We start from the raw sequence: 23,457 nt of genomic DNA on the forward strand, positions 1-23,457 counted from the left end.
CGAACACTGAGGGATTTGTAATGCAGCCGTACTCAGGCCGCGGCCATTTTGTAGTGTTTCTCGAAATCATTTCCGACCTTACGCAAGATGATCGAAAAAGAGTGAAATAAAATTTTCTGGCACGTCGTAATACAGTACAGTCAGTTATAGGAGATTATAATTAATGTTTGTATGTATTAATTTGTTTATTTTTATTTTAAATGACGTGTTTTAACGGTATAACGCGATAAGACGTGAAGTGTTGCTGACGGATCGCTTTCGGTGTTACACCAGAAGTTGCTTAGCAACTGCTCTACACAAGAAACATGGCTAAGTTTGTTCTCGCAGGTTGGACTGATAGAATTAATATAATATATGATTTTAGTTTGTTAATTTTAGTGTTTTTTTTTTTTTTTTTAAAAAGGCAAATATATCAGTAAAAAGAGACAATAATATTCCAAAAAATTGGAAGCAAATTTGCATTAAAAATCTTTATGTCTGTTAAATGTCTCTCCTCTCCTCTGATTCTGTATATTTCTGGACAGGAAAGGCAGATTGTCCTCATTATGCCAAAGCTGAGCTTCTAGCAGATTTACTGCAAAAAATCCTGCCTGATTTCCACATTCACAAAATCTCCATACTGCCTAATGCCTGGGAGGTACAGCAGCTACAGTACAGCCCACATCTATAACCATGGCTCATTCATTTTTATTTTATTCTTTTTTATTGAAGCAGTGTGTGATATTCATCTTGGCAGAGCTGGCTTGAAGACATTTGCTCCTCCAATGGCTGGAAACATGAGGGCAGCCCCATGGTGTGGAGGGAGCTGACGGACCGTGGAGGAAAGGGCATGCTTCTCGGAGGATTCAGTGATTTTCTTGAATATGTCCAGGTATTATCACAGAGCTTTATAAATATTTAACCCTTACAGAAAACTCACATGAATTTCACATCAGTTAAACAATATTAATAATGACGCCACGTGGTTTGATCCCCATCTGTACAGCTTGGTTATTTGGTTATTTATTTTTCCCATCTCTTCTTCATCGTTATCCTGTGATCTGTGTTTTTGCACATTCCGGGTCATACTGTACAACTTTGACTTCAAAACAACCCATACACCATCCATCCATCCATCTGTAGCCGCTTATCCTGTTCTACATGGTCACAGGCTGACTACGGGCGAAAGGCGGGGTACACCCTGGACAAGTCGCCAGGTCATCACAGGGCTGACACATAGACACAGACAACCATTCACACTCACATTCACACCTACGCTCAATTTAGAGTCACCAGTTAACCTAACCTGCATGTCTTTGGACTGTGGGGGAAACCGGAGCACCCGGAGGAAACCCACGCGGACACGGGGAGAACATGCAAACTCCGCACAGAAAGGCCCTCGCCGGCCACGGGGCTTGAACCCAGGACCTTCTTGCTGTGAGGCGACAGCGCTAACCACTACATCACCGTGCCGCCCTATTGTATTTATATTACTACTTTTGTCTATTTTTAAATTAAGTAAAAATCCTTGTACTGGCAACAAACTGGATTCTGATTCCGATTCTGATTCTGATCACAGGTTATGTTTCAGACAGTTTTTATATGATTTGTTTATTTCCACATTTTTTTCACGTTTCATGTGTTTTTCATTGATATTCACATGATTTTTTTTCATGATTCATTTATTTCACAAGATACTTTTTTTCCACAATTCATCTATTTTCACTTGTGATTTTCAAATTCGTATTTTTTTTCCATATGATTCCATTTTTTCACATAATTTGTTTCCTACATGGGGCGGCACGGTGGTGTAGTGGTTAGCGCTGTCGCCTCACAGCAAGAAGGTCCGGGTTCGAGCCCCGTGGCCGGCGAGGGCCTTTCTGTGCGGAGTTTGCATGTTCTCCCCGTGTCCGCGTGGGTTTCCTCCGGGTGCTCCGGTTTCCCCCACAGTCCAAAGACATGCAGGTTAGGTTAACTGGTGACTCTAAATTGACCGTAGGTGTGAATGTGAGTGTGAATGGTTGTCTGTGTCTATGTGTCAGCCCTGTGATGACCTGGCGACTTGTCCAGGGTGTACCCCGCCTTTCGCCCGTAGTCAGCTGGGATAGGCTCCAGCTCGCCCATTTCTCTACATGATTCATTTATTTTCTCATGATTCAATTTTTTCACTTGATTAATTTTTTCAACGTGATTCATATTTTTTCAAAAGATTCATTCTTTTTTCAAATAATTTTTGCAATAATTCATTTTTCCCCACAACGTTCATTTATTTTCACGTGATTACTTCCAGATGATTCATTTATATTTAAATGTGATTCCTTCCACATGATTCGTTTTTACATGCTTCATTTTTCCCGCATGATTCATTTCTGTTCAAACGTGATTCTTTCCATATGATTCTTTTTCATTTGATTCATTTATGAATCCATTTGCACATATGGCTTTATTTATGAAATATGACTGATGGATACTAGTTGCTTGAGGTTATGTGTGCAATTTCAGGGAATAATAAGGTTTTCGTATGCGAAATCTGTGCGCTTGGTTTCAGGTTTCAATTCCAGATTTCCATGCTCAAAAGTTTGCATTCCCCTTGACCTGCTGATTTATTTATTTCAGAGAATCGGAAAGGGATAAATAGACATCAAGGTGTTTTTGAAGTTAGGGTGTGTAAACTTTTGCACTGCACGTGCCAATTATGATTCAGTGAATGGAGATTCAAAAGTTCTGAACACTTCTCTCTGCTTGAAGCAACACTCTCTCTCTCTCTCTCTCTCTCTCAGGGCTACTATGGGATCACATCAGATATGAGCACGGAACTGATGCTGAACATCGCAGCAGAGAATCTTCAGGCGCTGGAACTACACCATCAGGATGAAGAGCGTCGAAAGAAACTCCACCAATCTTTCCACATCTGGATCAGCAGGTGAGAATTAGCTGATGACTGAGAGGTGATGGTGCTTGATGGCTATGTTCTCGTTTCCGTAGTAACAGCATACACAATGATTTGTACAGCAGACGCTTCACATCATCTATCAGTGATGAATAATGAACCTTTAAAGGCGTCGTGCGGTAATTTCAGCAATCAGGCTATATCATGTGTCAAAATGTCGGGTTTGGTGGGTTATTCAAGCCCCTCGGTTTCCCGCCATCTCAGTGTCACGATGCGCCCGCTACAAGCATTTAAAGTTGACGCGCACAGCCAAATTTAGGCAGCCAGCCGTTAACTAGGTCAACTTATGTGTGACGTCATACCAGTAACCTCCCTTGGGTGATGCTGGCCTGTCGCCATGTTTTCTCTATAGCGTGCGTTTACCAGAGTTGTTTACATTTTGTGGATTTATTCAGTTTGTGGATAGTTTTGAACACTCAAAACACTCTGAAATGATGCATTAATATTCTGTGATACAAAATGCCTAATCGGTGTGTTGTGTTTGGCTGTAACAACGAACACTGAACACTATTTGTGACTGTTGTTATCAATGGATCTGATTTCAAGGTCATGGCTAGGTATTGATAGAAAAAAAATATTTTTTTAAAAACACATGTTTTAAGTGTTTCTATGTATCAATCATTAATTGTACAAAATGATTTTCATACATTTATGTATTTGTCATATCTTTCTTTGTCACATGAAGTGTTGTCTTGATAACATATGTGGCACATAATTTTAGCAAATGGATGACAGAAGATTAATTGAAAGATTTATGCCACAGAGCTGCCTTTAACTAATAATTATCACTTATTACTGACGATTGTACGTTTACTAAACAATACAATACAAAGCTCAATACTCCCAGCCTATAACATACTGAATATCAAGTTAAAATCAACCGCAATAAAAGGAAAATGATGAAAACTGGAATATCAAGGGGTCTACTGTATCAGAAGGCCCACTGCATTTCGCGAGATCGCAAGCTGTCAAGTTGCTAGAATTCAATCTTTTCTAGCTATACTTTCAGCCCCTACAGCTATCAGTATTACACATAATCATAGATTAATCACACAGCATTCTAATTCAAGTGAAAATGGTCTTTAAAAATACACACAAGTAGTGATTTAGTCAGAGAAACCAACCAAAACAAGTCTTCAAGTCGCCGGTCTTCTTCATTCTCGTCTTCGTTTCTGTCATCGTCAGAACTGTCCTCATTTTCTTCTGAAGATGAGCGCTCAGGTTCAGATCTGTAAGGCTGGATACCACCAGGACATTCAGCTGTCAAAATCTCTACTTGTGGGCCATTTTCTTCTTCTGTTTCGGTAAAATCAAAGCTAATTTCCTCAGCATCGCTCCTATTTTCTGGTGTGTCCGTCATTGCAACTGCACCGAGTGGTTACTGGTATGACGTCACGCAGCTGTTCCATTGACCGAGAGGGGGCGCTGCGAACGCGGGAAATTTCAAGTGATGGGCATGACCAAATAAGGACCGATTACAACCGCGGGAAGCTTTTGAAAAATCGACGGTCAATTTATTTCGAATCTCGAAAGCATTCTGGTGCAGAATAATGCGACTTTTATCGCCACTGCGTGACGCCTTTAAAAAGTGCTTGATGTCATTGATATTGTGGAAGGAGTTTCAAATGTTAGTGCTTCGTAACAGCGAGAGTTTTCGAGCATGTGAAAGTCTTTGGGATTTTTTTTTCCTTTGTAACTTTGAGAGATGCTGATGAGGGAATGACTGTTTATAGCTGCTATAACGTAAGCGAGAACAGGAACTTGTTTCATGGACGTTCCACAGCATTAAATGGAAATATAAATGGATACAGTATTCTTTAAGACATAAAATTTGTAAAATCACTGTGGAACCAAACACTTCAGGACATGCTATTGTAGGAAAATGGTTCTTCAGTCATTTTGATCACATAATTTTGACCTTATTCCTCCCAAAATGAGCTGAAGATCACCCTAAACAGATTGATTAGATTTCCTGATTCATATTACTAAGACTGTGTGTCTGTGCAGCGCTCTAAACCCAGTCTGCTACCAGCTCGTCCCATTGCTCTGTACGTCTGACGTATTCGCCAGCGTCCCCGCCATCAGCCTCCACCTTTTGGACGTAGACGCCAGCGAAGTCTCTCTGTTGGGTCTTAAAATGGAGGTCGAGGACATGGCTCTGCCGCAGCTCCACGAAGTCACCGTCCACTCCGACCTGACTCAGGCGTTCCAGTCAGCTGATTTGATCGTTCTCCTGGACGATCAGAGACAGAATGAGGACAAGGAGCAGCAACTGAGCCAAGTGGTGGAAAGATTCACTCACTATGGATGTCTGATCGAGGACAACGCGCATAAGGATCTACGAGTGCTGGTGGCAGGAGACATCTGCGTCAATTTGAAGAGCGCTCTCCTGATTGAGAACACGCCCTCGGTGGATCCACGTCGCTTTGTGGTGATCGCAACACAGCTGGAAGGAGAAGTGAGGACTCAGCTTGCAATGCAGCTGTCAGTGAAAAGCCAAGGTGAGAACAATTCCAGCTCCATTCATTAAAAAAATGGACTTTATGTTTCATGGTGCTTTAGGTAAGACTAGTGCTCTAACGTTCTTATGGCCCTTGAGCCCGCCCACCATTCCCAGCCATTTTCATGAAGCTCCACCTCCAAACATAGATACTGGCTGACAAAGTGATACAGTGTCTTGCAAAAGTATTCATCCCCCTTGGTGTTTGTCCTGTTTTGTCGCATTACAAGCTGGAATTAAAATGGACTTTTGGAGGGTTTGCACCATTTGAGTTACACAAGGCAAGGGGCAAGGTCCCTGGAGGAGTAGTACCTTTCTGGTTGCCGATCGTCATCCTGGCATCCCAGACTGGTCTCCCCATACCAGCGGCATGTGATGCGGAATATAGGACCAACTAGTCATCAGCAAGTGGTCCCTCTATCTAGCCTCTCACATGCCGAAGACCGTCCGTGTGGCTCTCAGCGCCGCCCCTAGTGTTGCAGAACGCGGCGGACCTATGGGAGTAAACCCAGACAGAAAATCCCGGGAGTATTTGCGTCACCCCGGTTTTTCACAGCAATTTGAAAACTTGATGATGATATCCAATTAAGTCACCGGCCCGCCAGATGACAGATGATGATGATTTACACAACATGCCTACCACTTTAAAGGTGCACATTGTTGTTTTATTGTGACAAACAATAATTAAGATGAAAAAACAGAAATATGGAGTGTGCACAGGTATTCACCCCCTTTTCATATTTCACTACATAAGTCACATAATTAGTTGATTAAGATCCACCTGTGTGCAATCAAAGTGTCTCATGATCTGTCATAAAATTGATCTTTTTGGCCATCATGGGAAACGCCATGACACCCTGAGAACACCATTGAACACAGTGAAGCATGGTGGTGGCGGCATCATGCTGTGGGGATATTTTTCATCTGCAGGGACAGGAAAGCTGGTCAGGACTGAAGGAAAGATGGATGGCACTAAATACAGGGCAATTCTGGAGGAAAACCTGTTTGAATCAGCCAGAGGTTTGAGACTGAGATGAAGGTTCACGGTCCAGCAGGACAATGACCCTAAACATACTGCTAAAGCTACACTGGAGTGGTTTAAAGGGAAACATTTAAATGTCTTGGAATGGCCTAGTCAAAGCCCAGACCTCAATCCAATTGAGAATCTGTGGCATAACTTGAAGATTGCTGTACACCAGCACAACCCATCTACAACCCCGATTCCAAAAAAGTTGGGACAAAGTACAAATTGTAAATAAAATTGGAATGCAATAATTTACAAATCTCAAAAACTGATATTGTATTCACAATAGAACATAGACAACATATCAAATGTCGAAAGTGTGACATTTTGAAATTTTATGCCAAATATTGGCTCATTTGAAATTTCATGACAGCAACACATCTCAAAGTTGGGACAGGGGCAATAAGAGGCTGGAAAAGTTAAAGGTACAAAAAAGGAACAGCTGGAGGACCAAATTGCAACTCATTAGGTCAATTGGCAATAGGTCATTAACATGACTGGGTATAAAAAGAGCATCTTGGAGTGGCAGCGGCTTTCGGAAGTAAAGATGGGAAGAGGATCACCAATCCCCCTAATTCTGCGCCGACAAATAGTGGAGCAATATCAGAAAGGAGTTCGACAGTGTAAAATTGCAAAGAGTTTGAACATATCATCATCTACAGTGCATATCATCAAAAGATTCAGAGAATCTGGAAGAATCTCTGTGCGTAAGGGTCAAGGCCGGAAAACCATACTGGGTGCCCGTGATCTTCGGGCCCTTAGACGGCACTGCATCACATACAGGCATGCTTCTGTATTGGAAATCACAAAATGGGCTCAGGAATATTTCCAGAGAACATTATGTGTGAACACAATTCACCGTGCCATCCGCCGTTGCCAGCTAAAACTCTATAGCTCAAAGAAGAAGCCGTATCTAAACATGATCCAGAAGCGCAGACGTCTTCTCTGGGCCAAGGCTCATTTAAAATGGACTGTGGCAAAGTGGAAAACTGTTCTGTGGTCAGACGAATCAAAATGTGAAGTTCTTTATGGAAATCAGGGACGCCGTGTCATTCGGACTAAAGAGGAGAAGGACGACTCAAGTTGTTATCAGCGCTCAGTTCAGAAGCCTGCATCTCTGATGGTATGGGGTTGCATTAGTGCGTGTGGCATGGGCAGCTTACACATCTGGAAAGACACCATCAATGCTGAAAGGTATATCCAGGTTCTAGAGCAACATATGCTCCCATCCAGACGACGTCTCTTTCAGGGAAGACCTTGCATTTTCCAACATGACAATGCCAAACCACATACTGCATCAATTACAGCATCATGGCTGCGTAGAAGAAGGGTCCGGGTACTGAACTGGCCAGCCTGCAGTCCAGATCTTTCACCCATAGAAAACATTTGGCGCATCATAAAACGGAAGATACGACAAAAAAGACCTAAGACGGTTGAGCAACTAGAATCCTACATTAGACAAGAATGGGTTAACATTCCTATCCCTAAACTTGAGCAACTTGTCTCCTCAGTCCCCAGACGTTTACAGACTGTTGTAAAGAGAAAAGGGGATGTCTCACAGTGGGAAACATGGCCTTGTCCCAACTTTTTTGAGATGTGTTGTTGTCATGAAATTTAAAATCACCTCATTTTTCTCTTTAAATGATACATTTTCTCAGTTTAAACATTTGATATGTCATCTATGTTCTATTCTGAATAAAATATGGAATTTTGAAACTTCCACATCATTGCATTCCGTTTTTATTTACAATTTGTACTTTGTCCCAACTTTTTTGGGATCGGGGTTGTAACTTGAAAGAGTTGGAGCAGTTTTGCTTTGAGGAATGGGCAAAAATCCCAGTGGCTAGATGTGCTAAGCTAATAGAGACATACCCCAAGAGACTTTCAGCGGTAATTGCAGCAAAAGGTGGCTCTACAAAAGTATTGACTTTGGAGGGGTGAATACCTATGCACACTCCAGATTTCTGTTTTTTTTTCATCTTAATTATTGTTTGCGTCACAATGTGCACCTTTAAAGTGGTCGGCTCGGCATGTTGTGTAAATCAAATGGTGCGAACCCTCCAAAAGTCCATTTTAATTCCAGCTTGTAATGCGATCAAACAGGACAAACACCAAGGGGGATGAATCCTTTTGCAAGACACTGTATATTTGGTCCTGTATACAGAAAAAAATATTCTGAGAAAAATGCAATGTGGTTGAATGTGTTATATATTGGATGTGTATGATGTAATTATGCAGTGGATGAAGCTTACAGCCTTCTGCCAAAAAAAGATGGTATGAAAACAGTGAACTAAACACATATTCCTGTTAAATTGTTTTTTTTTTTGTGAGAAAACATATAGAATTTATTCTGAAATTATACCTGTAATGCCCTGCTTTAACTTCTCTCTTCTTGACCAAAAAACATCTTTCCTCTTTCCCATCTCAGATATCACCAATGTCATCATTTGGGGAAACATCAGTGGCCATTTCCACATCGATCTACAACGAGCTCAAGTTTACGGATATAAAGGCGCCATCTGGGGACCTGCAGGATTCTCTCAGAATGTCTTGGAGATGGTTTATGATATGTAAGGAATAAAACAACAGACACACCTTTAAAAAAAAAAGGATACAAAGACGTAAAATATGTAACTATGGCTAAGTTTACATGACCAGGCCGAGGGGAAACAAATCAGATTTTTCAGAACTGTGTAGACACAAAATCTGAACCATTTCTATATACAGTGCCTTGTAAAAGTATTCATCCCCCTTGGTGTTTGTCCTGTTTTGTCGCATTACAAGCTGGAATTAAAATGGATTTTTGGGGGGTTAGCACCATTTGATTTACACAACATGCCGACCACTTTAAAGGTGCACATTGTTGCTTTATTGTGACACAAACAATAATTAAGATGAAAAAACAGAAATCTGGAGTGTGCATAGGTATTCACCCCCCCCCTCCCAAAAGTCAATACTTTGTAGAGCCACCTTTTGCTGCAATTACAGCTACAAGTCTCTTGGGATATGTCTCTATTAGCTTAGCACATCTAGCCACTGGGATTTTTGCCCATTCCTCAAAGCAAAATTGCTCCAACTCCTTCAAGTTAGATGGGTTGCATGGGTATACAGCAATCTTCAAGTTATGCTACAGATTCTCAGTTGGATTGAGGTCTGGGCTTTGATTAGGCCATTCCAAGACATTTAAATGTTTCCCTTTAAATCACTCCAGTGTAGCTTTAGCAGTATGTTTTGGGTCATTGTCCTGCTGGACCATGAACCTTCATCCCAGTCTCAAACCTCTGGCTAATTCAAACAGGTTTTCCTCCAGAATTGCCCTGTATTTAGTGCCATCCATCTTTCCTTCAGTCCTGACCAACTTTCTTGTCCCTGCAGATGAAAAACATCCCCACAGCATGATGCTGCCACCACCATGCTTCACTGTAAGAATGGTGTTCTCAGGGTGTTGGGTTTGCACCACACATGGCATTTCCCATGATGCCCAAAAAGCTCAATTTTTGTCTCATCTGACCAGAGAATCTTCTTCCATGTGTTTGGGGAGTCTGCCACATGCTGCTGGGCAAACTACAAACATGATTTCTTAAGCAATGGCTTTTTTCTGGCCACTCTTCCATAAAGCCCTGCTCTGTGGAGTGTACGGCTTAAAGCGGTCCTATGGACAGATCCTCCCATCTCCGCTGTAGATCTTTGCAGCTCCTTCAGTGTTATCTTTGGTGTCTTTGTTGCATCTCTGATTAATGCCCTGCTTGCCCGGTCTGTGAGTTTTGGTGGGCGGCCTTCTCTTGTCAGGTTTGTAGTGGTGTCATATTCTTTCCATTTATCCATGCTATAATGGATTTAATGGTGCTCTGTGGGATATTCAAAGTTTGGGATATTTTTTATAACCCAACCCTGATCTATATTTCTCCACAACTTTGTCTCTGACCTGTTTGGAGGCTTCTTGGTTCTCATGTTGCTTGCTTAGTAGTGTAGCAGAGTCAGGGTCCTTCCAGAACAGGGTGATTTATACAGACATCATGTGACACTGAGATCCACCTGTGTGCAATCAAAATCAACTAATTATGTGACTTATGAAGTGAATTGGTTGGACCAGCTCTGATTTAGGGGTTTCATACGAAAGGGGTGAATACCTCTGCACATTCCAGATTTCTGTTTTTTCATCTTAATTATTGTTTGTGTCACAATAAAAAAAAAAGTGCACCTTTAAAGCGGTCGGCATGTTGTGTAAATCAAATGGTGCGAACCCTCCAAAAATCCATTTTAATTCCAGCTTGTAATGCGACAAAACAGGACAAACACCAAGGGGGATGAATACTTTTGCAAGGTACTGTAATTGTCATCAAAACAATAACAGTGACTATATTCAGTGGAGGGATGCAGGGGCGTGGCCAAAATTTTACAGTGGGCCGGCAACGTTTGACCCAATGGTTGTATTGGGGTGGCAAGTCACACTAGACATAAATGACACACCTTAGCAAGACTTGTTTGTCGTCTAGCATGATAGCTAACTCAACTTTAGGCTACATCTTATGAAGTACGGTCGTGCTATAAATTCAATATCATTAGCTAACAATATCTAAAAAAAAAAAATCCAATGGTACAGTAGGTCACTGAATAATAAATATAAAAAATTTGACCAAAGTTTGTACACCTCTGTGTTTCTATGTTGTGGTCAGTGGGACCGGTAAACAGTTCGCTTCTATGTTAGCGAGTTAAACTTGCTTCTCCTGTACAATATTACACACACTGACAATTCATAACTTTCAAATTTCCCATAGATGTTGGCGTGAATGTGCTGTTATTATTCAAACTAGCCTACAAAGTTTCAGTGTTGAGTTTCACGTCATATGTCTGACCACCTTTTAGCTCTGGAAAGATGTGGAACCTGGCTGATTTACTTGATATCTGGGGGCTTGGCTCAAATCAAACTTGAAGGGACGTTAGTCAGACATGAAAGACGGATCCGAACTGAATCAGGAAAAAAAACACTGCAATTGTGCAAAGAAGCTTGGAATGTGAATGTAGCCTTAGGTCACCTGTAAGAACAGTGAACCTCACAGTGCGCACATTTTATTCCTTCCACTAGTTGGTCTCTGCAAAGGATGGTCTAATGAAACAAAAAAATTGCTTATTATTATCAAACTGCAGGAGCTGGGAGGCATAGGAGCAAAATTGGCTGTCATCTCTGGCTAGGAGACAAGGGAAAAGGTATACTCTCTTTCCCTTGTCAATCGCAACGACGCTAGCCAGTCATGAGCGTATGCACGGGCATGTATGCGAAAGAGGGTAGATAGCGCTCTCCTCTGACAGATCAATAATTCTGTTTCTCTCGACAGAAAATGGTTGAAGAACAAATTCCCGAGCTTGGTTAGCTCGCGTCGACATGACATTTCTCTCAAGACTAAAAAGCCTGCGGCGATTTCAGCAGCCAGAGGAATCATGACGGCTCTGAACGCCTGGATCAACGATTCGTCTCCTCAGGAGATCTTCTCAGTGGGTGTAGTCAGTACAGGTAAGTCCATCCAGCCAGGTCAAACATGCGCACAAACACATTTCTTGTACTTCTTTTCATTCTTTTAAATTTTGTACTCAACTCAGTCTTCAACTACACCACCTTCAGAGGACACTAAGGACTTGGTGTGCAATATAAAGTGGGATGTTTATGTACTCCTGAGCGAGAGAGAGAGAGAAAATAGAAGATGAAAAGCTGAATGTTTTTAATTCAGAAAAGAGGTTAAAAAAATGGAAGGAGTCTCCAGTGTCAGCACTTTGTAACACTCAGGGGTGGGTTTCCCAAAAGTCTCTTAAAGGAATACGCCACCCCCAAGTGAAATTGAGTCAGTCCCTGCAGTCCCGAGAGTTGGATGAGTGAGCCAAAGCGTTTTGTAGCCGACCCAGCCATTGGCCTGATCTGGAAACGTCCCGGTTAGCTTTAGCTTAGCGTAGTCGCTGTAATCCGGCGTGTCCAGCTAGCATTGTCGTTGCAAAAGTGAATCAAATAACTCAAGATTTTTTATAATTATACGGTGGTGTAGTGGTTAGCGCTGTCGCCTCACAGCAAGAAGGTCCTGGGTTCGAGCCCCAGGGCCGGCGAGGGCCTTTCTGTGTGGAGTTTGCATGTTCTCCCCGTGTCCGCGTGGGTTTCCTCCGGGTGCTCCGGTTTCCCCCACAGTCCAAAGACATGCAGGTTAGGTTAACTGGTGACTCTGAATTGACCGTAGGTGTGAATGTGAGTGTGAATGGTTGTCTGTGTCTATGTGTCAGCCCTGTGATGACCTGGCGACTTGTCCAGGGTGTACCCCGCCTTTCGCCCGTAGTCAGCTGGGATAGGCTCCAGCTTGCCTGCGACCCTGTAGAAGGATAAAGCGGCTAGAGATAATGTGATATTTCTCATGACCTGTACATTCACATCAAGTACACATATCAATGCAAATTAACACGAAGGGATTTACTAGACCAATTTATATCTGGAACTATTTTCGGCCACAGCACAGGCAAAGCACCGCTGCAGGCGCAAAGACACCACGCAGCACCTGAAAACCCTGGTTTCCCTGGTAACACTGGTGTATTGACGGAAGTTGTGGTGCTGCGTGGTGTCTTTGCGCCTGCAGCGGTGCTTTGCCTGTGCTGTGGCCGAAAATAGTTCCAGATATAAATTGGTCTAGTAAATCCCTTCGTGTTAATTTGCATTGATATGTGTACTCGATGTGAATGTACAGGTCATGAGAAATAATTATAAAAAATCTTGAGTTATTTGATTCACTTTTGCAACGACAATGCTAGCTGGACACGCCGGATTACAGCGACTACGCTAAGCTAAAGCTAACCGGGACGTTTCCAGATCAGGACAATGGCTGGGTCGGCTACAAAACGCTTTGGCTCACTCATCCAACTCTAGGGACTGCAGGGACTGACTCAATTTCACTTGGGGGTGGCGTATTCCTTTAACACTAAGAGCATCTTAACTAGGAGAGAGAGTGTTCATTGTGCTGCTCGCTGGACCATTTAACGAAGATCTTTGCGCCATGATGCTTTTGGGAAACTTGGCACAGATGTAAAGCTGTAACTTTTGTTCCAACTTCAGGACAGACGAGGTTACGCTTTTACAGTTTCTCGGCAACACGACAAGCTGCTGTTTTCTGTTTTATTAACTTCAGGAGAGAGGAAAACGAGAGACGAGTGAAGGAATGACAGTTTGTAGCTGCTATAATGTTAGCTTCGTTAAAAACATTACATTTCGCCATTTGACTACAAATGGATAAAAAGAATGAGGTGTCAGAAGTGTAATTGTTTCATCACGCCACCCCGTCGTTGATTATTTTCCGATAACAGTGCAACATGGACTGTCTGTCAAGATTCTCAGTCATCCAGGTCATAGTAAACTGTGGGTGGTAGAAAAGGGCAACTGGACTTGCTTGAAGATTCTTGAAGACGTTTCACCTCTCATCCGAAAGGCTTCTTCAGTTCTGTCTGACTAAGGCTACATCCACACGACAACGGCAGTGAGATTTTATTTAAAAAAATATCGCGTCCACATGGGCAACGGATCAGTAAAATATCAGGTACATATGGCAACGCAACGCTTCCTGAAAACGATGCAATACACATGCCACACCTCTAGGGGCGCTGTAAGACGGTTCCGTCGGAGACACCAGAACAATAGAAGAAGTAAGGACGCATGCGCATAAACCCCTTCTTCTACCCGGCGTGAAGCACTCTCAGGAACAAACACACAACAACAAGAAGAAGATGGCTGCGACTACGCGAGGAAATTGTGCCTTCTGTGTGTACAAATTAGTTTTATTAGTGTGCATAGTTTTATATAACTTAATTTTCTTATTGCGTGTGAACATTTTGAAAAGCATTTTTATATAATTTAGATAACTTTTTATATTGTGTGTGAACATTTTGAAAAGCAGTCTTATCCAATAAAAAAAAAAGAAATTCAAGAAATGGTTGAGTTACTTGTTTATTTAAAAGAAAAGCTGAATACAAAAGTGAATGCAGTGCAGTGGTTCATACAAAACAGCGAGAGTGCTGCTTGTTCTAGTCATGTGGTTGTGACGTCAGTGTAAACAAATCCGTTCTACTCATCCAGACGACTTCGCAACGGCGCCGTTGCCAGATTTTTCCACTCTGGAACCCGTTCTCGTTTTGGGGCACCCAAAACGCCAGTGCCGTGTGGACGCCAGGCTGAAACGATAAATAATTTTATCAGATTCACCTGAATCCGTTGCCGTGTGGACAGCCTCTAATAACCCTCTCATGGATCAGAATCAGAATTCTGATGACAAGTTCATCTAAGGTGTCATTGAGGCATCATGTTGGTGTGGGTCACTGGAGGCTGGGTGTGAACGGCGAGTCATTAGGGTGATCAATGGATTGCCCATTCGGGTGATCAATGGAAAGCTGACTCTCTCTGTCCTCCTGTGAGTCACCAAAAACAGCTGGGTCTTGGCGTGCACCCAGCCGTCTGGGAAGTGTGCCCAAGACCGCATTGTAGATGGTTGATAAATAATGTCTTAGACCCCCACCTCCGTTCAGTGATGGCCGTTCCAGGTTGACAAAAATGGCTTCTTTAACTCCTCGCTCATACCAACGATCCTGTCTGACTAAAATGCGTACGTTGCAATCCTGAAATGAGTGTCCTTTGTTGTTAAGATGAATGTAGACAGCAGAGTCCTGGCCTGAGGAACTGGCTCTCCTGTGTTGAGCCATGCGCCTGTGAAGCGGTTGTTTTGTTTGCCCAATATACGAGACCGTGCATTCCTCACTGCACTGAATGGCATACACTACGTTGTCCTGTTTGTGTCTGGCTATTCTGTCCTTAGGGTGGACCAGTTTCTGCTTCAGGGTGTTACTGGGTCTGAAATGTACCGGAATGTTGTGTTTGCAGAAGATCCTCCTGAGTTTCTCAGATAGACCAGAAATGTAGGGAATGACAATGTTCTTGCGTTTGTTCCTGTTGTCATCCTTGTCCGTTTTGTTCCTTTTTCTGCTCTTTAGGAAAGACCAGTTGGGATACCCGCAGTTCTGAAGTCCTTTCTTGATGTGATTCTGCTCCTTCTCTTTTCCCTCTATCATTGTAGGAATGTTCTGAGCCCTGTGTTGCAAGGTCCTAGTGACCCCCAATTTATGTTCTAGTGGGTGGTGAGAGTCAAAAAGTAGATACTGGTCTGTGTGTGTGGGTTTCCGGTAGACCTCAATACTAAGGCTTCTGTCTTGTCTAATATGTATATCACAATCCAAGAAGGCTAGATTATTCCCACTGACGTCCTCCCGAGTGAAGTTGATGTTGCTATCCACTACATTGATGCGCTTTACAGGCGCGTGGCTCAACATAGGAGAGCCAGCTCCTCGGGCCAGGACTCTGCTGTCTACATTCATCTTAACAACAAAGGACACTCATTTCAGGATTGCAACGTACGCATTTTAGCCAGAGAGGATCGTTGGTATGAGCGAGGAGTTAAAGAAGCCATTTTTGTCAACCTGGAACGGCCATCACTGAACGGAGGTGGGGGTCTAAGACATCATTTATCAACCATCTATGGCTACATCCACACGACAATGGCAACGAGATGTTATTTAAAAAAATATCACGTCCACATGGGCAACGATCAGTAAAATATCAGGTCCATATGGCAACGCAACGCTTGCTGAAAACGATGCAATACACATGCCACACCTCTAGGGGTGCTGTAAGACGGTCCCTTCGGAGACACCAGAACAATAGAAGTAGTAACAACGCATGCGCATAAACTATTATGCGCGAGACTTCATATTAGCCACAAAGTCAGGAAAATCTGTTCGTAAAATGACGTTATAATGACCAAATACAATGAAAAGTATTTTTCCAGTCTCACCTGTGAAAGGTAATCCCATGTGATCTCGTTTGGACAGTAAACCTGTTGGTACAGTTAAACGCAGCACATGAATGAGGCATCTTTATTCTCCGCTTTGACCCATCCAATATGGTGGCGAGGATGACGTATGATTCTACGCGGAAGGCGGCGTCTTTAATGGTCCGGAATAAATTGAATGCTACACGTTGATGGATTAATTTGTTCTTCTACGCCTTTTTTGAGGAATGTATTGTAGGACTTAAACCAACATCTGAAGAGGTGAGATCGCTCCTTTTTTTCCCTATTTTTGCTGGCGGGATTGACTTTGCCTAAGGGCTATTCTCTCTCTCTCTCTCTCTCTCTCTCTCACTTTGCACCATTACACAATAAATATTCACAGTGAAAATATTTTGTAAGCACGTTTCATGAACCAAGTTATAGGATTTGTTGACAACTTGCATCGAGTTCGTTACACTTCTACCCGGCGTGAAGCACATGTGGTTGTGACGTCATCGTAAACAAATCCGTTCTACTCATCCAGACGACTTCGCAACGACAACGTTGCCAGATCTTTCCACTCTGGAACCCGTTCTCAAAAGATTGCGTTTTGGGGCACCCAAAACGCCGGTGCCGTGTGGACGCCAGGCCTAAACGATAAACAATTGTATCGGATTCACCTGAATCCGTTGCCGTGTGGACAGGGCCTACAATGCGGTCTTGGGCACACTTCCCAGACGGCTGGGTGCACGCCAAGACTCAGCTGTTTTCACAGCTTTCCATTGATCACCCTAATGACTCGCCGTTCACACCCAGCCTCCAGTGACCCACACCAACATGATGCCTCAACGACACCTGAGATAAACTTGTCATCAGAATTCTGATTCTGATCCTGATCCATGAGAGGATAAATATCTGATACTCCTTATTAGTCAGACAGAACTGAAGAAGCCTTTCGGATGAGGTGAAACGTTTTCAAGAATCTTCAAGCAAGTTCAGTTGCTCTTTTCTACCACCCACAGTTTAACATGGACTGTTTTATTCCTTATAAAGCAGGACTGGATAATAGTTACAGTAGGGAAAGCATTTTTTTTTCAAACCTTGACTGACAATTGACGTCAAAGCAAATTAGAAACCCGGATGTCGGCCATGTTGGTGGAGATACAAATGCGGGGTTAAGCGACATTCCATACAAAGCACAGTCACGCGTGCGCGACTCTCTTTGTTTTTCCACTGCTTTAGGCGTTCTTTTAGCTCTGCCATATCTTTGTGCTGTATATGGTTGCGGTCACAACAGTACTGGTGACCGGGGCACGTTCCGATTTTTTAGAATTCTGTCCGTGATTCGGAAAGAGGGCGAGGAAACTCTGAGGTTTAGTACGGAGAGGAGATGAAGGGATCAGGACACTTCGTCCAATGCCTTTTTCATACACACTATCAATTATTTTATATTTCAGGTGCTCATGAACAAAAGCCCCGTGAGAGCGCTGATCCACACCTAAAGATTTAACATGATCCAGCTGGCTTTAAAAATTAATAACTTAGCCAACGAAGCTCACAACAAAGCCAAATTTTACAGGCACCTCCCACTAAGCCTCCCACTTTGAAAGAGCATGGTCTCGGGTTGGTAGGACCGCGCCTCGGCCCGAGATTCGCGAACGAAGCCCCCCAAGAGCACTGCTCCGCGCCTGATGATCCAGCTGGAAACATAGACATGCAAGCGAGTAGCCTGCAATGACAAAGGAGTTAACTCATCCCAGGGTCAGCAAGTGGCACTGGCTGACGTAGTTACCCCCTTTAATACGCTCTTTAGTGTCGAAGCGCACGTACTATGGCGCTCATTTGCTTTACAAAAATGTTTTGCTTCGGTCATATCCCATTGAGAATTCCTCCTTTTTTTCGAACAAATACCTGAAATGTAAAATAATTGATAGTGCGTCTGAAAAAGACTTTGGACGAAATGGTCCTTGGATGAAACGACCTGTATTCATATTCGATGGTCGGTAGAAGCGTCTTATCTTCAGAAAAGTCCGACTTTTTTAAATAATACGGGTATCACGTATCTATCTTCTCTTTGTATCGAATCTTCGCTCGATCGTTCAAATCGTGATAACACTGAGAAAATTCAGCATTGCTTACAGACACGCTTTCAGCGGCTGCCGTCCGAGTTGCTTTGTATCTCCACCATCATGGCGGACGCTCAGGACGTAGCTGTTAGGGGTCGTGGAGCAGGCCTGGCGCCAGGAACAGTTTACTAAGGGGGCAATTAGAAATCGCAAGGGGGCAAATATTTTTCATATAGTGTGTAGTAGTGATGGCGGTCTGACAACGTGTTTCAAACAACTAACTGTGCCAGCCACAAAACCACGGCCCCGAAGGTTGCTTTAGTACGGGAAAATCATGTGGCATATTACCAGGGCAGTTGCGCTTTATCAACTCCCGTGCCCACCTGTTACCCCTCCCCTCCGATTTTCTCACAGACACATGTTACAACCGGAAAGATGCCAAACATAAAACAACACACACAAACCTACAGGCAAGTCCTTTACATTTAAAATACATACAAATAGCTCCGCGGCATGAAAACAAAACGTCAATGCGAATCTAAGGTACTTGGCTCGGCGGCCAAAATCATAATTTAAAAAAATCAACAGACCCCGCGGCTGCACCAGTAATAGCCTTCCTGACTCGCACCGAGTCAACGCTAACCACTTAATCCGCGATCCCAGTTTAGGCGTGTAGGGGACAAAACACTCTGAAGTGATGAATTTTCACCCCCGCTGCATGGGGGGTGACGTCAATGACACATATTCTTACGCTATTTGCGCACAAAGCGGACCATATATGAACACATACACCAACATAAACGGAGATAAACTTAGCCTACAAAGAAAGAAAATGGATTCACAATATTGTGATTGAATTTGTTTAATTCGGAAGGGGAAAGACTACTCCCGTAAACTTGACTGCATATTACAGGATATTGCAGAGACAGTGCACTTGTAGTCTAATACGTCTATAATACATTATATTTTCATAAGAAAACAATTAAGTGATCTGTAGCCACGAGGGGGCGACGCCCCCTTTCGCCCCCCCACGATGCCCACGGGTGATTGCTCTAAGACAACGAGGGAGGCTCAGCCTCCTCTAAAAATGACGAACATCGTGTAGGATGAATTGCGCTAGGCTTATGTTATAGCCGACCTTATAACATTGCTATTTCAGATCCAGAATCATATTAATATATGTGCTCAACCCACTACAGTGCGAAATCATTCCGTTATAACTTTCCCCAGTTCGCCTAATGTGTGCGTGAGTTTTTCCCCCTCGTGACAGCGTGATGCAGCGCAGCCTCAGTGGATTGGGAAATATGTGCTTGTCAATCTCAAAATGCAAGACGAGTATTGGACAAATACTGCGAAAATGCCCGCCCATGGAGTCTCACGGACTCCCAGCCTCAATGGACTTCAACGGCATTTGGGAGCTCTGCGCTTTTCAATCTCAAAATGCAAGACGGTTATTGGACAAATACTGCGAAAACGCCCGCCCACTGGACTCCGAGCCTCACATGGGAGGGACATGGCAGTTTCCGTGAGGAGACTGGTGATTGGTGAAAGCGGCTGGATATTTTCTTTGATTGACAGCTCGTTTCAACTATAGACAGGCAGCGGACAGTGTTGCCAGATTGGGCTATTTACCGCCCAATTGGGCGGGTTTAAGTGCATTTTGGCGGGTTTTGAACATATTTTGGGCTGGATAACGTCAGCAGTATCTGGCAACATCAGTTCAGTCCCATGCGGATTCGCAAGTGCTGTGGTGTATTGTAAGAGATCAGCTTACATTTCGATTTCATTCATTACATACGGTTTCTACCAGCTTTTTTAGTTTGTATATATTTTCATTGTAAATAAAGTGTAAATATAGTGTTGTCAAGTTTGCTATCTTAGTTCCAGAAATTTCGTTTATTTGAGTGACTGAACTTGAACTTGAGGGGGCTAGTCAGCTAGCAAGAAAGCTGCGCACGGATGCCAAGCATTGCTGATTTAATTTTGGCGAAGCCATTTGCCAGTCTTCCTTTCGAGGAAAAAAATAAAATTAAAGAGCAGGGTAGACCAACGCCTCAAATTGACTTGGTGAAAAAGGGAGGGAATAATACTCGTTCCTTTCAGCTCTCCTGGTACGAGAAAGTGAATTGGCTAACAGCAAGTGACCCACATCAACAACAGTAAATAGGCTACTTTAGTAATATGTCATGGATGGACCAAAAATATAGGATCTATTTAAAATGTTTATGCTGAGTATATTATATTGGAATATATATTTTTCTGGATATGAATTAAACACAGCTACAATTTGGAAAACATTTTTAAACAAAAACACAGCCGAGGTCAATTTTTAAACAACATGCCACAATTTTAAAATATAAAATGTTAAAATATACCCCCCCCCCCCCCCAACACCACCATCATGTATATTGGACAGTAGGCTAATGGGCCAAAAGAACCTGTTATTTCACAGTTTGTGACGCTGCCAACAATCAGCCAGATCAGAGGCAAGAGTATGGGCAAAATTGATGTGTTTTTTCTTTTAAAATCTGGAAATATCGTAACCGACCAGCCTCCCCTGTTTGAAAGACTACCAGCCGCCACTGACGACGCCGGGTCCGTCGTGGAGGAGTGGTGGGATAAGGATCCACAAGCAGAACACAGACAGTAATTAAATAAATAATGAGATTTAATCCAGGGAAAAGGGCGTGGCATAAGGGTAAACAAACGGGACAAAAACAAATGGCAAAAATAATCCAGAGAACAAGACAAAAACATGAAACAGGCAAGGACAAAAAATGCTCGGACAAAAAAACAAAAACAAGAAAAAACCCCCGAGTGCAAAAAACCATGAGCTTGAGCAAACAACCATGAAACATAACAGCGGCACAGAAACGGCTAGAAGCAAAGCGAGACGTTCTGGCAAAGTTCCTGTCTGAGAACGGCGTTTTTATAACAGCAGAGAAAACCAGGAAGTGAATGCAGGCACGAAGGAATTCCCGTTCCGGATTCGGATCGGCACTGACGTGAGAGATTCGTAATCTCCGGAGTGGATGTCCGGAGCACATTTTGATCATGTGGTTGCAAGTCATCTATACGTATTTTTTCACACATGTACCCTTTCTGATAATCCAGGCCACTTCGGTATTCCTGCCGGTCTCGTTTTTTGCGTTCCCGTGACCTTCCAGAAGGGCGAGTGGTTGGTGTGTTCAGACATCATCATCACCGAAGAGCTGGGGAGGACACTGGAGGCTGCTGTTAATGAGATTACAGAGGTGAGCACATAACCAGTGAGAAGGAAGGAATAAATGATTAAATGAAACAAAATAAAGTTCAGTGAATCAGGAATTACTATGATTTCGCACTTACTTGTGTGTATTCTGTGTTACTTGTAGGAGAAAGCCATTGCAGATGGAATAAGGATGAAAAGTTCTGTTGCCTGAAATCCAGACATCCCAAGTCTCCCAGAGAGAGAGAGAGAGCGCAAAAACAAAAATACAAAACCTACTACATGAAAATGTTCCCTTGTCTCATAGGGGTATGACATAATGATGGTGTTGCACATTGTACTATTTGTAACAGTGACTTTAGCATCGCCCCGACGGGTTAAACGATTGTAAAAGACATGCTGAGGTGAGTTTAACAGTGTCATTTGTTCAGGTGCAGATTATTTACACTCACTGGCAAGGCCAAACTCCTCGAAGACTTGCTTAAAGGTGCAATAGAATATCTCATCTCATTATCTCTAGCTGCTTTATCCTGTTCTACAGGGTCGCAGGCAAGCTGGAGCCTATCCCAGCTGACTACAGGCGAAAGGCGGGGTACACCCTGGACAAGTCGCCAGGTCATCACAGGGCTGACACATAGACACAGACAACCATTCACACTCACATTCACACCTACGCTCAATTTAGAGTCACCAGTTAACCTAACCTGCATGTCTTTGGACTGTGGGGGAAACCGGAGCACCCGGAGGAAACCCACGGCGAGAACATGCAAACTCCACACAGAAAGGCCCTCGCCGGCCACGGGGCTCGAACCCAGACCTTCTTGCTGTGAGGCGACAGCGCTAACCACGACACCACCGTGCCGCCCCGCAATAGAATATAAAGTATGAAAATAATAGTAATAAGCGGTTTATATGAATAGTATAAGTAGTCTACGTACTTTATTGTCACATTTTCTACATCCGATCTAAATTAGTGCTGCCCAGTTCTAACTGTGATGTAGAAAGGGCAGTGGCGCGTCACATCAAGACAGAATTCAGGAGTCCGCTGTCTCACCAAACACTTGTGAATCTGATGTTTTACAAAACGAACAAGTTTCTGGTAAATTGCTCAAATCTGCAGAGCAAGCCGCATCACAATACAAGGAAAGTTTGCGAAAGAAATCGGAATGTTAGGACTTGTGTTCAGATGTGGACAAAGTACCCAACTTCATTACTTAAGTCAAAGTACAGGTACCACTGATCAAATGTGACTCCGATGCAAGTGAAAGTTGTCCAGTCAAATTTTTACTTAAGTTAAAGTACTGAAGTACTTGCTTTTAAATATACATTTTCTGTCAACACATTGTTGGATGGGGCGGGACGGTGGTGTAGTGGTTAGCGCTGTCGCCTCACAGCAAGAAGGTCCGGGTTCGAGCCCCGTGGCCGGCGAGGGCCTTTCTGTGCGGAGTTTGCATGTTGTCCGCGTGGGTTTCCTCCGGGTGCTCCGGTTTCCCCCACAGTCCAAAGACATGCAGGTTAGGTTAACTGGTGACTCTATGGTGGTGTTTACATTAGACCGTATCAGCGGATCATCAGATTAACATTTTTAAAACGATTCGCGTGCACACAGCAACGCCAGTACACGGATACGCTAATCACATGACTAATTAGACGGCACGTAAGTTGAAATGTGTCAGTGCGGCTCAGCGCTTCCTCCTCAGCGGCTGCGCTCCAAATCACTCCGCCCGAACAGCGAGTGCCCTCTGGAGGGTGGGCACTCCGGCCCTGCGCAGCTCACAGAGCGCGCGAGTGAAGCGCACGAGCAGTGATTCGGGACTGAGCCGCTGTGTGTGTGATCCCAGTGCATATCGGGCAGCATGTGCAAGTCACTCACCACTTGCAAGTGGAAGGA

The 23,457-nt window shown here is 43.4% G+C and overlaps 1 protein-coding gene across 1 annotated transcript; it reads left to right on the plus strand.

Moving 5' to 3' along the window:
- The first annotated feature begins 305 nt into the window (after nucleotides 1-305).
- On the plus strand, nucleotides 306-21,800 carry mdh1b (malate dehydrogenase 1B, NAD (soluble)). The gene is made up of 9 exons (XM_060899416.1): nucleotides 306-327; nucleotides 525-637; nucleotides 737-871; nucleotides 2,760-2,902; nucleotides 4,937-5,430; nucleotides 8,882-9,023; nucleotides 11,790-11,965; nucleotides 21,473-21,612; nucleotides 21,733-21,800. The coding sequence occupies exons 1-9, from the start codon at nucleotides 306-308 to the stop codon at nucleotides 21,778-21,780; spliced, it is 1,413 nt and encodes a 470-aa protein (XP_060755399.1). The 3' UTR covers nucleotides 21,781-21,800.
- The last annotated feature ends 1,657 nt before the right edge of the window (nucleotides 21,801-23,457 follow it).

This window comes from Neoarius graeffei, chromosome 18, assembly GCF_027579695.1.
Source record: "Neoarius graeffei isolate fNeoGra1 chromosome 18, fNeoGra1.pri, whole genome shotgun sequence".
Lineage (NCBI taxonomy): Eukaryota > Metazoa > Chordata > Actinopteri > Siluriformes > Ariidae > Neoarius > Neoarius graeffei.